This window comes from Psammomys obesus, unplaced genomic scaffold (genome assembly GCF_907164565.1).
Source record: "Psammomys obesus unplaced genomic scaffold, mPsaObe1.curated_primary_1811, whole genome shotgun sequence".
Classification (NCBI taxonomy): Eukaryota; Metazoa; Chordata; class Mammalia; order Rodentia; family Muridae; genus Psammomys; species Psammomys obesus.
The window spans coordinates 48,100,300-48,116,526 of record NW_026585895.1 but is presented as its reverse complement, the minus strand read 5'-3'; the positions used below and the strand labels follow the sequence as shown (position 1 = coordinate 48,116,526).

The 16,227-nt window shown below is 52.6% G+C and overlaps 3 protein-coding genes across 4 annotated transcripts in view; 1 reads left to right on the top strand and 2 right to left on the bottom strand.

The window, feature by feature from the left end:
* Positions 1–205: 205 nt before the first annotated feature.
* Positions 206–6,610, top strand: Ptrh1 (peptidyl-tRNA hydrolase 1 homolog). Its single transcript, XM_055600547.1, has 7 exons — positions 206–312; positions 739–958; positions 1,144–1,243; positions 1,415–1,460; positions 1,559–2,908; positions 6,197–6,276; positions 6,383–6,610. Exons 1-5 carry the CDS (start codon positions 247–249, stop codon positions 1,727–1,729), a joined length of 603 nt encoding a protein of 200 aa, XP_055456522.1. The 5' UTR covers positions 206–246; the 3' UTR covers positions 1,730–2,908; positions 6,197–6,276; positions 6,383–6,610.
* Positions 1,898–9,312, bottom strand: Cfap157 (cilia and flagella associated protein 157). Its single transcript, XM_055600549.1, has 9 exons — positions 9,143–9,312; positions 5,177–5,448; positions 4,598–4,751; positions 3,944–4,211; positions 3,519–3,649; positions 3,156–3,306; positions 2,521–2,687; positions 2,249–2,432; positions 1,898–1,987 (listed from the first exon to the last, which is right to left on the bottom strand). The coding sequence occupies exons 1-9, from the start codon at positions 9,310–9,312 to the stop codon at positions 1,916–1,918; spliced, it is 1,569 nt and encodes a 522-aa protein (XP_055456524.1). The 3' UTR covers positions 1,898–1,915.
* A 4,192-nt stretch (positions 9,313–13,504) lies between these two features.
* Stxbp1 (syntaxin binding protein 1) overlaps positions 13,505–16,227 on the bottom strand; it is a 59,358-nt gene continuing 56,635 nt past the window's right edge. Inside the window, exon 19 of one of the 2 annotated variants that reach the window (XM_055600002.1) lies at positions 13,505–15,239. In XM_055600002.1, the coding sequence (XP_055455977.1) occupies positions 15,157–15,239 (83 nt within the window). In that variant the 3' untranslated portion in view covers positions 13,505–15,156. The remainder of the gene's footprint in view (positions 15,240–16,227) is intronic. The other variant, XM_055600000.1, reaches the window with a different exon arrangement.

Here is a 16,227-nt window from a genome sequence, read left to right as displayed (position 1 = left end):
CCCCCGAGCAAAGGCGATGGACGACACAGGGATACACAACGCCGTGGAATGCACCCAGAGGCTGGCCTTGGCCGAGCCCCGCCCACTTCCGCCCCGCAGAGGCAAGGTGGACACCAAACTCGGCCTGGATTGGTCGTTGCTTGGCACGTGGCGATGATATTGGTTTAGGGCTGTCTGACGTCAAGGGGCGGGGTCATGGCCCTGAATGGGGTTGGTGTGTTGCAGTTCGGCCTTTTCCGCCCCGGAATGCGACGGAGTTGGGCTTTGAGGCGGTGCGTTTCGGAGGCTCCGTTCCCTGGGAAGCGGTGGCTGGTGAGCGAGGCGTGGTTTGACCGCGTAGTGTCCAGGGGCCTGGCTCCGCCGCTGCCACCGTCTCCCGGATAAAGTTTCCCAAGCTCCTTGTCAGTGCCCACCCGCCAACATTTAAAATCTTAGGTTGCGAATGCATGTGTGTGCATGTGCGTGTGGCTGTCAGAGGGCAACTTGGGAGTTGGTGCGCTTCACCATCTGGGTCTCGGGGATCGAACCTAGTTTGTCAGCAAGTACCCTTACTTTCTGAGCCGTCTTTCCGGGCTCCTTGTGAGTTGTTTTGACTTAGTTAAACAGCTGCAATATTGACCGGCTCAAAACTTAGGTGCGGCACCCCCGTTCTTGTGGGGCCACCAGGAGTTCCCAGGCTCCTAGGCGATGCTTCCAGAATCCTGGCGCTCCTCTGTGTTTTCTGTGTGTTGCCCGCAGGTGGCCGGCCTAGGGAACCACGGAATGCCGGGCACCCGGCACAGCGTGGGCATGGCGGTGGTGGGACAAATAGCGCGGCGACTGGGAGTGGCGGAGAGCTGGGCTCCTGACTCAAGGTGTGCTGCCGACCTCGCCCTGGCCCCTCTTGGGGATGCCCAGCTGGTACTGCTCCGGCCGCGGCGCCTCATGAACGTCAACGGGCGCAGCGTTGCCCAAGCTGGTGAGTTATGGGTTTCATGGATAAGAGGGCACAGAGACCAGAGAGGGGTTTCAATTGTGACAAATGCCTGGTGAGCCCGAACTACTGCAGTGAGGACTTGGGGAGCCTGTTTCTTTATGTGCGGGGTCGTTGTGATCCCTCTGAGCAGATGGGAAGTGACGAGGGTGTTGTTTCCTCGTCTCCAGCGGAGTTGTTTGGGCTGGCTGCGGAGGAGATCTATCTGGTGCACGATGAACTGGACAAGCCCCTGGGAAAGCTAGCTCTGAAGCTGGGGGGCAGCGCAAGGTGAGCCTGCCTGTTCTCAGGATTGGGTAGGGATGCCGGCCTCTGTCAGGGCGGAGTAGGGTTGTTGAACATTTGTCTGTAGGCTGGGCTGCCCTGAAGGAGGCCTGGGAGGGGAAAGTGAGGAAGAGCGCTGCCTTAGGAAGTGCTCACTCCTCTGCACATCCCTCCAAGGGGCCACAATGGCGTCCGGTCCTGCATTAGCTGTCTGAAGTCCAGTGTGAGTCTACCCCTCTGACCAGCCCTGGGTGGGGGTGGCCGGCGTGGGGTCCTCAGTGTATCTCACCAAGACACCCTCATTTTCCTGCAACCCCACAGGCAATGCCAAGGCTGCGGGTGGGCATCGGGCGCCCCACACACCCTAATATGGTGGAGGCTCATGTCCTGGGATGCTTCTCCCCAGAGGAGCAGGAGCTACTGTCCCCATTGCTGGATCAGGCCACTGACCTGCTCCTGGACCACATCCGTGCTCGAAGCCTCGGGCTCTGACCACAGTAGACACGACTGCCTGCCTGCCCGTGCCCTGAAGCCCGGAAAGGGCCACACAACTGCCATGACACATGTGGTACCCACTGTTTATGTAACTTGTCTGGGTTGCCCAGGGCCACTTGCAGATTCAAGGAAGGTCTGTGGCCACAACAGTCTGTTTCTGCGGTGACTTGGTCTCTCCATGTGCTACTTGTGGTATAGGAAACGTCTAGGAAGGTTAAACTTTCTGAACTTTTTGAGAGCGACAGATGAGTAGATCTGCAAGATTAAAAGATGCTGGCTTGAAATCTGAAGCCTCCTGTGGGGGGAGCCTCTAATTTCTTGCCAGTGGGGTGGGGACAAAAGGGTCTGACAGACCCTCTTTTCAGGGGATGGGTAGATATTGGTTAGCCTTAGGCCATTTTACAGGTGGGGAGGATCAGATAGATCCTACGCTATCCCTGAGGCCACCCAACTACAGCCTGGCAGAACTAAGGCTAGCTGTCAGCCTGCTGTCCCCAGGGTCCCTTGCACCCCTACCTCATTAGTGTTCTGTAACTGGCAGATCCCCATTCGGGCAGCGAATGAGAGAGACCTGACATCCTGAGGGTTGGGTGGGATGCGGACCTGGCGAGGCACCAGCCCTAGGTCCCCTGGATGGTAGGTTGTAATGGCGGAGAGCTGCTGCAGCAGAGAAGCAGCCGCTGTCTTGGACGCCTTGGTGCTGTGGAGAGGGACCAGGGGTCATCCCCTCCATTTCCGCAAGAGGAGGTGTAGGGTCTGCGGAGGCGCCCACAGGGCTGACTCCTCACCTCTCTTTGGAGGGGACCTGGGGCTGCTTCTCCCGGTGGGAAGTGAAGTCTAACTGTGACTTTGACACCACAGCCCTGCTGAGCAGGGCCAGCAGCTGCTGCAGGAGCTCCTTGTGCTGCAGCTGGAGCACCACATCGAACTCCCCATCCTCCGAGTCTGTTCGGATCTGTCAGTGCGAGGTGGGCTAAATACCACAGCGGCCCAGACACCCACCCGCCTCCATGCCCGATGTTCCAAGCCAGCGTTCCTGGTCTGTGGACAAACCATCAGGCTAGGGGCTCTCTAGAGCCCCAGAAGAGGAATTCAGCTCTTTGGAGATATGAAAGGAATCTCTTCTGTTCTTTCTTCTGCCCGCCTACTGCTGCCTCCCGTGTGCTAGGATTAAAGGTCTGTACCTTGAACCCATTCAGCCCCAGTCAGGTCTTGAATTTGGAATCTTCCTGCCTCAGCCTTCTCTGTACCTAGTATGACTAGACCCACTCTTGAATGGATCTTTGAGGTCCAGAGTCAGAAAAGAAGTCTGGCCATGAGCCTCTCAGGAAAGAGGCCCTCTGTGGTTGGCTCTGGTGGCAAGTTTCTTGAGGTCAACACTTGTCCTCCAGCCGCTGGCCCCTTGGTGTCTCCCACTGCACACCTGCATGATATCCTGTAGGAGGGAGGTGGCCTGGGCCAGGACTGTCTCGAGGCTGGTCCGAACTTTCTGTTCCTCAGTCAGCTTCTCTTGTAGCTGCTCCGCCTCTGCTTCCTGCCTCCTCAGCTGCTCTTCCAGCTGGTCTTTCTCGCTTCTGACCCAGGACAGGATAAAGCACACAGCTTGCCCCATCTCCCGCCTCTGGCTGGCACTGCCTCTTTGCTGTGCCCCGCCTTTTCTGTGCAGTTCATCTAAACTCAGGCCTCAGCCTGAGTTTAGTCCAAACTCTGATAGCCCAAACCCTGAGGCTCTAGACAAGGGCGTGCCCCAGCAGGCTCCCCCCAGCTTCCATCCCGATCGGCTCACTTCAGGGTCTGGTTGTCGTTCTGCAGCTTCTGGGAGTTCTGTTCCAGTTTGGAGAGCTGTTGACGCAGCTGCTCTGCCTCCTCTGTGCACTGTTTCTGCTGGCTGCACTTCTCTGTCAGCATGAGGATGATCTGCAGTGGCGGGCAGGTGCCGCAGACTTCTGGTGGGACCCCAGCCCACGCCTTCCTCCCTCCTGGAGGTACAGCTAGGACTGCCACGTACAGGCAGGCCAGTACCACACCTCTGGACAACAGCTAGGCAGGGGCGGGCTCCGCTCAGTTATGAGGACTTTAAAGCAAACAGACTCCAGTGCTAGGGACAGCACCCCCATAAGGAAAGCCTGGGACTTCACTGCAAACCCTCTCCTCATGACTTGGTTCTGAGGCCCGCCCTCATTTCGCAGGAGGAGGGCATGGTGGTCTTACCTTCCGATGGCCTCTGTTGTTCCTGGCCATGATCTTTTGGGTGTCCTCCAGCAGCTCCAGCTGTCGGCACAGCCTGTCGTGGGCGCCCTTGAGCTGATCATTCTCCTGCTGCAGCTGGATGCCTTGCTGGGACACCTTGGACAGCTGCAATGTCACGCTGTTATTCTCTAAGATGGCCCTCCTGGTTGTCTCCCACATCTGGTTGGTGGCCACCTTTCGAAACTCAGTGGCCACCATGTTCACACGGTGGATGATCTCCTTCCTCAGCCTGGCCAGGAGGGTGGGGTTGGAAGGGAGCCAAGTGGGTAGGTGTAAGTCTTGGTAACCCCCCCTTTTTTGCTGGGGGGGGGGTCGGGGTCGGGCAGAGAACCCAGGCTCTTCCACAGAGAATCTCTGGGCCTTTGGAATTTAAACCACTGAAACATTCTTACCTATTAAATAAACACAAAGTAACAAGAAGTGACAAGAGGACAGGGAAGCATCCAGTGCCCTCCTGGGGACTGGCTGGGAGCTTACTCTTCTGTCCCCACCCCCCATGAGTCCCAATCAGGGTTCTGGGGGACAGAGGCTGGGGAGTCCATTGGTCCCCTTCTGGAAAGTGAGGAGAGCTCAAGACTGCTGTGTGTGGCCCCAGCAGGTCCGCAGCCTGCCCACCTGTCCTTGTCCAGTACAGACTTCTTCTCCAGGTTGTACATATAGTCCTTGTATTCGCCCTCCTGCTTCTGAAGCTGCTCCTCCAGAATCAGGTACTTTTCTGTGAGCTCCTCTTTCTGCAGGCGGAATTCTTCCAGGGCAGTCAGCTTTGCTCCTGCCCGTCAGGAGCCACAAGGCTGGTGAGGCACTGCCTCCGAGGGCCTTGAGTGACACCCCTCCAAGGTCTCAAACTTGCCCATGTCTTCCCTCTTCCTCAAGAAATCCCCCCCCTGGTCCCTCCCCTCATGAGAGTAACCGTGACAATAGCAGCTTCCCCTGGGCAGACAAGTCCCAACAGCCCCCTTTCAAGGGTACATCAGACCCTCCATCTCTCTGAAGAATTTCCTCATCTACAAGCCGGGGAAGGGGGAGCATTTCTGGCCTTGGGAATGCGTGGACAACTAAGGCAGACAGTGTCTGAAGCGCCATGCAGCGTTGCTACTCCAGGTAGCTGTGGCATCTGGGGTTCCCAGGTGGGACCCGCAGCCTTCAGTGGCAAATCCCCACACATGTGCTGGCCCGTCCCCCTGGTCCCCTCACCAAGGGCGATGTTCTCTGTGGTGAGCTGGTCCTTGGTTTCCTGGAACTCATGGCGAACCTGGGCCAGCTGTGCCTCGAAAGCGTCCTTCTCTATCTCCTTGGCCAGCTGTAGGTTCTGCAGCTGCTCATTGAGGTCTGTGATCTCTTCCACCCTCTGGTTCAGTGTGCGCTTGAGGAAGGCCACAATCTCCTTCTTGTTGTTGGCCAGCTGCTCGAACTCTTGGCGGAATAGCTTCTCTTGCACGGCGAGTTCATCCCACTTCCTCTGGTACCTGGGGTTGGGTAGGGCAGAGAACAAGGCTGAGCCAGGACAGGCCTGGTCACTGGTGCCACTGGACATGCTCTCCCAGACCCTTCCACAAAGAGCCATTTCAGGTTTCCCATGGCCTGACTCCAGTCTCCTCTCCCACTGTCACACCTGGAGGCCTTAACCTCAGCCTGGGCTCGACTTTAGACTATATGTTTTAAGGTTTTGTGTGTGTGTGTGTGTGTGTGTGTGTAAGCCTGAGGTCAATGTTGAGTGTCTTCTTGGAAGGTTCTGTGCCTTCAGTTTCTGAGGCAGTGTCTCTGAATCATCTTTTTTTTTTTTTTTCCTGAGGCAAGGATTCTCTGTATAGCCCTGGCTGTCCTGGAACTCTCTCTGTAGACTAGGCTGGCCTCAAACTCAGGGATCCACCTGCCTCTGCCTCCTGAGTGCTGGGATTAAAGTCGAGTGAACCACACCCGCCATCTCTCTTTGAATCTAAAGTGTACGAGGTTGGCTAGGCTGGCTGGCTGGTGAGCTTCAGAGAGCCACTCCCATCAAGGTCATGGTTATAACACAGTGACATGCCTGGCTTTTTTTTTTTTTTTCCCAGGAGTCCTGGGATCTGAACTCTAACACTCCTGCTTGCTTGTCAGGACTTTGCCGAGTCATCTCCCTAGCCAGCATCTTCTGTTTCTTACCTCACTCAAATGTTTAGTTTATTTTTATATTCACTTACTGATTTGTTTTGAGACAGAAAGGGTTTCACTTTACAGTTCTGGTTGTCCTGGAATTCACTGTGTCGACCAGGCTGGCGTCCAAGCCTGACTCTGCCTCTTCAGTGGTGGGACCAAAGGTGCGTACCACTTCACCTGGTTACCTCACTCAAATACAGGCCTTGTGGGGACTGAGCCCATGCTCCACAGTGGTAACAGATGTTCACACCTGTTTTTGGTTTCCAGGAGGCATGCATTTGCTGAGACTCCCCAACATCACAGACAAGGAAACTGAGGCTCAAGGAGAGAAAACTAGAGAGTGACAAGACCAGAACTTGAACCCAAGTCAATCAGACCTGGAAGCTGAGGCTCTTACCCACAATGCCTGTCTCCACAGCCAGCCCACTCAGCTGGTCAAGCCCTTCCTCTGTATCTCAGGACCTAAGAGTTTGGTAAACATTAAGCACCCAATAACTATGTGTTAAATGTGTTTTCCTGCCAGGCTCAGTGGCACACGCCTTTAATCCCAGCACTCTGGGAGGCAGAGGCAGGAGGATCTCCGAGTTTGAGGCCAGCCTGGTCTACAGAGTGAACCCAGGACAGCCAAGGCTACACAGAGAAACCATGTCTCAAAAACAAACAAACAAACAAACAAACAAACAAACAAACAAACAAAGACTTCTCTTGTGGGACTAGTATGAAGCAGAGACGGTGTAGGGTGCTGTAGATACAGACATGTTTCGTTTAATCCCAGGTGTGGGATATAGGACTGATTCAGACTATTTGCCTCATGTGGGCTCTGAGAGGAGCTCTTTGCCAGCTGCAGAGAGTTTGAATCTGAGGGCTCTGGAGAGAGACTCAATGCCGGAGCCCAGAGAGAGGAGAACTCTGGGAAGGAACCAGATTGCTGCTATTCCCCTCTGCAGCTCCTGTTGCTGTTTTCAGACAAGAAGCTGGAGAGCCCCTGAAACAAGGGTTGGGGCCGGCCCCAAAGAACGCAACAACCCTAGCCAGCAGGAAGCAGCTAAGAGAACTGCACCCCTCTCCCGCCAACCCTTTCTCCTACCTGATGTTGGAAGGTATCAGGGTGGAGTAGGGAGAAAGATGTTTAAAAAATGTAAGTTTTTTAAAAGTAGGGCTTCCTGGATCTACGCCTACCTGGCGCCCGCTGTGACTTTCTGAAACGTCAACCCTATGACCAGCCACTGCCTTGTTGCCTTGTGTTTACATTCATTACAGATGTGTGGTATTCGTGTGTATGCACGTGTGTGCATGTGCGTGGAGGCCAGAGGCTGCTATTTGCTGAGACTCCCAGTGACCTAAGGGTGTTGGAGCTGTGATAATTACACAAGAAATCAAGGTTCTCCACCCTGAATATCGCAGCAGTCTCCTACCTGGACCCGGAGCTCACAAGTTCACCAGTCTAGCTAGCCAGCTAGCCTGCGTTAGAGCAGTGGTCCTCACCTTCCTAATGCCGCACCCTTTAACACATGCACCTCATGTGGTGGTGACCCCAAACCATAAAATTGTTTTTGTTGCTACTTCATAACTGGAATTTTGCTACTGCAATGAATCATAATGCAAATAGCTGCATTCTCTGAGCGTCTCAGGGCATCATGACCCACAGGTTGAGAACCTCTGCTCTAGGGGGCTCTTTCATCTCTATCCCATGCAGTGGGACCATTTGTATGAGTGCTAGAGATCCAGATTCCAAGCCCCACATCTGAGTGGCCGGTGTTTTGGTTACTGAGCCATCTCCCCATTTTAAGCGTTGTGCTTTGGGGCTGAGGTGGGCACTTAACAGTTGTCAGAAAGTTAGCTTCCTGTTGCTTGTTTTCTTGAGACCAGATCTTACCCTACAGCCCAGGCTGGCCTGGAAATCACAAGCTGGCCTGGGACTTAGACAAACCTGAGATTGTAGGCATGTGCCACCATGCCCAGGTTAGAAACTATATTTTTATAAACTTTTTTAGAGAAAAATGTCCATTTTATTTTTAATGAATTAATTTTAAAAAATGTATGAGTGTTCTGACTGCATGTACATCTGCCTGCTAGAAGAGGGCATCATGAGCCACCATGTGGTGGCTGGGAATTGAACTCAGGACCTCTGGAAGGGCAGACAGTGCGCTTAATCACTGAGCCCTCTCTCCAGCCACCATTTGTAGACATTTTATTGCATTTTATTTATTGATTGTGTATGCACATGCATGCATGTGGGCCATTGTGCACAGTGGAGGTCAGAGGACCACCTGAAGGAGTTGATTCTCTCCCTCCACTGTGCAGGGCCTGGGGATGAGGGGCAGTGCACTGGGCCATCTCACTGGCCCTAAAAACTAGTGGGTTTGTTTGTTGTTTTTTAAAGAGCAAATGTAATGTCCCTCATTAAATCTTAAGAGGTCCCTTCCCTGCCATCTCTGCCACATATAAACCCAGCCCTAAGACAGAATGCCGCATGTAGGAAATCCACCTTCTTTAGCTTCCATTTAGGGACCTGTAATGGTTCACACTGGTAATCTCACTCCACACTTGGGAGGCTGAGGCAGATGGATCAGCATGAGTATGAGGCTAGCCTGGGCTAAAAGGTAGTACCCTGTCTCTAAAACAAAACTAACACACTTAGGCAAACAGCACCAGTCTAGAGAAACAACCCTGGGCCTTGGCATAAGGAATGAAGGGCACAAGTGACCTCCCAGGCCACCAGGGAGAGCCATTTCCAATTTATCCCACTGGTTAAACTATCCTTTTATAGGGCTTAAGGTCTTGTTGGGGCGAGGTGGGAGTTGGGGGGCTTACCTGGGATTGAGATGCTAATGCTCCCCAAGCTCTGGGAGCTATGAAGGGGTGGGGAAATCCATTACCCGCTCACCACCTTCAGTGTTCCCTGTTTCCTTAGGAAACTGAGGCAGGGAGGGCTGGGCCCTGACATAACAGAGTCCAGATCTAAGTGTCTGAACCTGTGTGCTTCTAGCCTGGCAGCACTAACATCCATCCCTACTTCCCACCCACCGGGCAAGCCTGTCCTCCAGGTCTTGGATCTGTTTGTGGTAGAATTCCTTCAGCTCCTCCACCAAGATCGACTCCGGAGACCTCAAGGCCGTACTGATATTCTTGCCCCCTTTCTTCTTCTTAACCTCAGACTCCTTGCCTCCTTTGTTTGACTTCTTTTTGGGAGCCATGGCCAATGGCTACCACTGTTTCAAGTCCCCTTTAAGAGGCCAGGTAGTTGCTAAGGAAGTTGATCCCATACATAGCAACAGCCAGACAGCGAGGCTGGGAAAATTAAAGGGCTACTGTCCTCTTCCTGGCCTACGCTTAGCCTTTCCAAGCAGAATGCCAGGCTCTTGGGTACAAGTTTGGGTTTGAGGAAGACCTTTCCTTCCCTGAAATGGAAATAAATAATGGGGGAAATTAATTACAATCATCAAGGACCTAGCCTGTCACTTCGGGCTAATCAGAAGGAGGTCTAAGCTGGTAGGACCTCCTCATAGACTTTTAGCCAAGACTAGAAGACAATCACTGGGCCCCCAGGCTAGGATGTGCCTCTTCTCGACCACCCTGTCAATTCCTTAGTGGCCCAGGCACACAACATTTTATATTGGAGGCTCCAGCCTGGGCTCTTGGGATATCCTTAAAGCTTAGTGGCAGGGGCCATCTGTCCCACACTACCCTAATAGGTGAAGTTCTTTCTGTAGCTTTGGTCTTGGCTGTAGCATGGTAGGGAGGGAAAGCCCCTGGGGTGGGGGAGGCAGCGTACATGTGTGATGGGGGACAGTCAGTATCTGGCTGTCAGCTGGCCCCTCCCTTGAGTCTCTACCCTTTCATCACTAAGCCATCTCACAGTCACACTGGACTTTTTTCCCATTCATGAGGATGCCTGCTCAAGACTGGGGACCACCATCGTGTTCAGGGATGCCTGAACACTTAGTGGGTTTGCTCTAAGTGAGGCTCAACTTCGTGGGTATCACAGGAGGTAACAGCTATCGTACACAGAGGCCTACAGGGCATTCCACTCAGGTGGAATCTGCCTGATTCTCCTAGCCACCTCTGTTCTGACTCCATGGGAATGAATGCCTGTTTTGGCCCTTAGAAGGACAGAGCAGCCACATGGCCTGGGCTCCAGGGTTACTAGGCTGGTGGCTCCGGCTTTGACTGTGTTTTGGCCTGCTGCAGTAGCTTCCCCTCCACCCCTTGAAAATGTGCTGCAGCTTTTGGAGGAGTGGCTTGACGCTCCCTCTGAACCCTGGGAGCTAGGGCTCCCTTGGAACCTTAAAACATTGTGCTACTTTGCTGTCGTGAAATGGGGTGGAGAGGGGTGACAGAAAGCCTGGCCAACAGAAATCAGAAGAAAGAGAAATTGGATAGCCAAGCATGGCCATGCACACCTGTAATCTCAGTTTCTTGGAGGGAGGACACACAAGTTCAAGGTCAGCTTGGGCAACTCAGCGAGAGATTGTCACAAAATAAGAAAACATGGGAGCGGGAGAGATGGCTCAGTGGATAAGAGCACTGTCTGTTCCTCCAGAGGTCCTGAGTTCAATTCCTAGCAACCACATGGTGGCTCACAACCATCTAGACTAGAATCTGATACCGTCTCCTGGCATGGAGGTGTATACAGAGACAAAACACTCATACAATAAATAAATAAATCTTAAAAAAAGAAAGAAAACATGGGCCAGCAATATGGCTCACTGGGTCAAACTGCTTGTCCCACAAGCCTGATGATTTGAGTTCTATGCCCAGAACCCACACTGCAAGGAGAAACTGACTCCAGGAAGTCGTTCTGACCTTTGCATGCAGGTCACCACACACACACACACACACACAGATAATAAAACAGAATAAACAGCAAGTGAACAAAACCCCCAAAAGCGAAAGACGTTGAAGAGCCATTTCCATGGCATGAGGGACAGGACTCTGGGGAGATGGAATACACAGTACCCCACTTCAGCGGTTACTCAGTTTAGAATTCAAGTCCCTGTTTTGTACCTTGTTCCAGGCATTCTGGTGACACGACACACTGGCTGGCTGAAGTCATCCGGGAGTGAGCTTTAGGAGACACCAGGCCCCTCTGAGCTCCAGCTTCCTGATCTGCCAAGTGGCACTGAACACACGTCAGTGAGAGGCCTGGCCTGAGTGCTAGACGCCGTCTTCACCACTGCCTACATGGCAAGCCTTGGAGGAGCTGGGTGGGATGCTCTGCAGGACTGTCCTTCAAGCCAAATTGCGACTGTTTCATGAAGTCAGCTGGGCATGCGTGCAGGCTGTCAATGAGCTCGTTGCCTGCTGACCTTCCCTTCTGGAAGGAGATGAGGAGGACCCTGAACCCACCTCTCCCAACCTGCTGTGTGCACTTCTGCCCTAACTGCCTGTGGCCTCAGGGCCTTGGGAAGGAGCTCCATCTATGCAGGCATCTCATTTCCAGTGACACTGTTTCGGATTTCCCCATGTTCCCTGTGAGTAAGCTCAATAACACTCACTGGTTCCCCTGGGGGTAGGGGTGGGGGACCTTTGCAAACTTTGTTTTGTGTTTGGGACCTTAGAGAGGTGGGTAATGTGAGTTCCCCCACCCCCACCCCACACACCCTAGGCAAAGATCCTGGGAACATGTACATGATCTACAAAGTAGCCTTGAGTTGATATATTCTTTCCTGCAATGAAGGTGTTATTTTCTGTTACTGTAACAAAGACCCCAGGCTGGATAGTTTACAGAGGTTTAGGTAGTTGACTTAAAAATGTGTGTGTAATGGGCTGGAGAAATGGCTCAGAGGCTAAGAGCACTGGCTGTTCTTCCAAAGGTCCTGAGTTCAATTCCCAGCAAACACATGGTGGCTCACAACCATCTGTAATGAAATCTGGTGCCCTCTTCTGGGGTGCAGGCACACATGCAGTACAGAACACTGTATACATAAGAGATAAATAAATCTTAAAAAAAAGTGTGTATCTGGATAGATGGATGTTTTGACTGCATGTCTGCATGCACTGCCCACGGATGCCAGAAGAGGGAGGCAGATCCATTGGACTGGAGTTGTAGGTGGTTGTGACTCATCCTGTGGGACTCAAACTCTAGTCCTCTCAAAGAACAGAAAGATGTTCAGCCATCTCTCAAGCACTATTTTTTTTTTTTTTTTTAGACAGGATTTCTGTGTAGCCCCGGATGTCCTGGAGCTCACTCTATAGACCACTCTATAGGCTGGCCTCAAACTCACAGATATGCCTGCCTCTGCTGCAATTAAAGGCCTGTGCCACTTTGGCCCAGGGAATTTTTTTTTGGTGCTGGGGTGGAGCCTGAGGCCTCGCAAATGCTGGGAAGTGTTCTAACTGGCGTCATATCCCAACTTTCAAGCTTTTTCTTTATTCTTTAGTCTTGAAACAGGGTCTCACTAGGGCTGACCTTGAAATTGCTCTGTAGTCTAGGCAGCTCTAGAATTAAAAATCTTGTCTCTGCTTTCTAAACAGCTGGGGTTACAAGCCTGTTCCCCTAGGCCTAGTTTATTCGGCTGCTTAGTCCAGGAGCTCCTTCTGGCTGATGGTTGGAGCATGTGAGAGAAATCTGTTGTGAGAAACTGAGCCAGAAAGGCCAGGCTTGACTACAGACAGCGGCCCCTGGCGAGAACCACAGTACATCAATAACCCAGTCATTGCCTCAGTCTCTCCCAGGACTGCCTGTGACACAGGGAGCCGTGCTCCCAGCACGTGAATGGCCAGGGCCAAGCCATGTGCAGACTTCAGCAGGAGAGCATTTAATGATCCCTGCTGCTCCATGACCCGTAAAACTCTGCTTTCTCCGGACCAACCTCATAGCTGACTCTGCAGTTCACAGGACGCCACCAGCTTCCAAACCGGAGGAAGGAATCTCTTTCCACACATGAGCTGGGGTGGGAGCAGACATCGAAGGAGGGACTGGCATCCCGGTGCCTTAAACACACTGGACTACATGCTCGAGGTGAAATGGTCCTGCGGTGCCTGAGGCAGGGGCATTCTAGAAAGGACCAGGTTGAAAAGATGCGCCTGTGTCTAGGCGGGTCCTTATTTCCTCTGAAACAGTGCCTCACGATGTTGCCTTGGCCAGGCCTGGAGCTCATTATGTAGACCTGACTGACCTGACTGGCTGAACTCAAGAGATCCCCCTGCCTCTGCCTCCCAAGTACTAGGACTAAAGCTGAGTGCGATCACATCCACTGAGGCATCATCTTTTTGCCACCTGGAGCTAGTGACAAGCTTTGTCCCCAAATGGGAAATGGGTACAGAGGCAATGCAAGCCGCAATCCCTGGGATCCAGAAGACTCCAAGCCACAGCTGTGCGGTGGCTAGCCTCCTCTTCAGTCCCCAAAGAAAAACCAGCTCTACAGTGGGCCCGGGCACCAGGAGTGAGCGCTGATGTCTTTATTAGACTCAAATGCTGCAGTACAGGACGGTACAGAGCGGTACATGGTTGTGCTTCCATTCTTCAAACACTGAGATTCAAGAGTTTCAACTTAACAAGTTTCAAGACAGACTAGATGTTTTTTTTTTTCTTTTAAATATCCGTTTGAGAAATTATTTATATAAATAACATAAAGGAAACCCCACATGTTCGACAAACAAGGTCCTGAAGCATGAGCATTGCTTGACCAGAGGGAAAGGACGAAAGAAACCATTACAGAAATCAACCAGGGCTACTAGGATTCAGTCCTAACGGGAGAAGGGCAAGGGGCGGGATCTGAGAACTAAGACTCTACAGCCAGGAAGAGAGGAGGGCACAGGTCACCTGCAGTAGAGGAAGGCATATACCACGCTTGCGAAGACAGCACGAGACACAGTAATACACACAAGTCTGTGGGAGGGAGGGCCGGGGGCTGGGCTGGGGACATTTTTTGTGACTTCCACTGTCTTTATGTTTCACGACTCCAGCAGCAGAGTGAGTGCCATGCTCAGGGAGCTGCTGCGTCCTGAGGATGGAGGCCATCCTTTCAGCATCTGCTTCTGGAATTTCTGCTTGATAGCTAGCTATGTTTTATACAGCGACAATTTTTAATACAAAGAATAAAATGATCATTGTTTTCCTACAACCACAATGACACATGACTGTACATTACACAAAACTAAGATTGATGAAGTATCTTAAACTGAGGGTACTCTGAGCAGCAGGGACCCCATTCCTCAGGCCTACCTTCTAGAGCAAAGCACCCTTTGACCGGAATGTCAAACCCACATCTTCCCGTTCACTCCTGACCCTTGACCTCCATCCAGGCTGACTCTGTTCAAGTGAAGCCTTGGGAAGGAAGGAGCTGGCTGTGCCTAACTCTTCCCTTGAAGACCTGAGGGTGTTAGGCATGCTGGTTTAGGCTGGAGGATTTATGTTACAGCACTGTGGACACAGGTCAGGGCAAGCAGTGTCAGGCTCTGGAGACAACACTGGCTGGCACCCAGACTGGCTTCATGTGGGACCCCCCCCCCCACAGCTGCAACACCAGGCAAAGAGCCCGTTCCATGCTGGCCTTCAGGGGTGTCTGCTCACTGCCATTTCCTAGACTCTCTGCAGGAGAACAGGCAGTGAGCAGGGACTGGAGAGAAAAATAGATCACTTCCTCAGCTTGGAATATCGGGGGGCAGACACCTCATGATTCCCGACATGAACAGAAATGAGCCCAAACAAGCTTTGAGAAACATCCACACGTCTACCTTTTCCATACTCAAGCAATGTGCGCACGTGGCACGGGGCTATATACAGGTCACAGGATCATAAATACGAGGGATTCCACTCAGTTCAGAGTTCTGACGCTTCTGCAGTGCGGCGCTTGCGCGTGAACTTATAGTGGGATACGTACAGAAGATACTCATTTTTAAAAAAACAGCACATTACTCTCTTGCTTTTCAGAGGACAAATGGGGTGTCATCGCACAGGAGAAGAACTCAGCGCGGCAACGGGGTGGCCAGGGCGTGCAGGGATGGGGAGGCAGCAGAGTAACCAAGGTGTCGCGCTGGGGAGCTGCAGAGCATTGTGGGAAGGGAGCCAGGGTTTTGGAGGGGCGGCTTATTTTTTAACTGCTTATTTCTTCATCTGTTTTAGTCAGCTTCTTCAGCGTATCCAGCAGTTTCTGTGGGGTGAGAATGTGCGTGGATCCTGGGAAGACGGAGAAGACAGTGAGCTCACTCACCTATTACAGCCTGAGGCTTCTTTCCCCCATTCACCATTCCCCCCAACCCTGGTATGGGTCTAGTGGAAGCTGGGAGGGGGCAGGGGATGGAAGCCTTGGGCCCTGTTAGAATAGGCTTAGGAGGCATTTAGGCTCAAGCAGGGTCCCAGGCTGAACCTAGAAACCATCTCTCAATCAGAGCCCAGCGCCATCTGCCAGGTGACTGACAGTGGCCGTGCTTTGTCATCTCTTGAAGCCAGGGAGAGAAATTTCAAATATGGCAAGAGACAGTGGCTGAGAAGGGCAGAGGCCTGCAGCTGTCTCTATGCAGAGAGAATGGTGCCTGGTAGGACATGGGGACCCACTGACGTCTGGGAGCCAGCATGGCGGGGTCCTCAGGTGTGAGAGGGAAAGGGTGGGAACCTGAGGCCTTACCTTGTGGAGACCGGTATTGTAAGTGATTGGAAATGCTTGCAAAAGTTTAAGCTAATGGAATCAGATATGCTTCTAGAGCAAAGCTTAAAAAAAAATTAAAATGAAACAAATCTTAAGATGAAGGGCTTTTCCACAGAGATGTGGGTGTGCTAATGACGCGGGGCCGAGTGGTTGGACATGGGCTTAAACAGAATGGAGGTGACGGGTGGTGTGAGCATGAGGCGTGCATGCACGCAGCAGTGGGTGCAAAGCGGGTCCCGGTGGGACAGGAGAACTAAACGAAAGATCCGTTCTTGAAAATGTGCCTCCCTGGGAACCTGGAAGCAGTAGGCCTCTGTGGGAGCGGGGACCCGAGATCCTACTTCCAGACTTCCATTCCAAGGGCAGGCACAAGGAGGCTTGGTCCCCGTGCCTCTGACCACCACTTGCTCAGTGGCCTGGAAACTTCCTGGTTAGTCTGGACCACAAGAAAAGCAACAATCTGAGAGGCGTCTTCCAGGTCCCGTCGCTACAGTCACTGTTCTGAGTGAGGTGTCCATC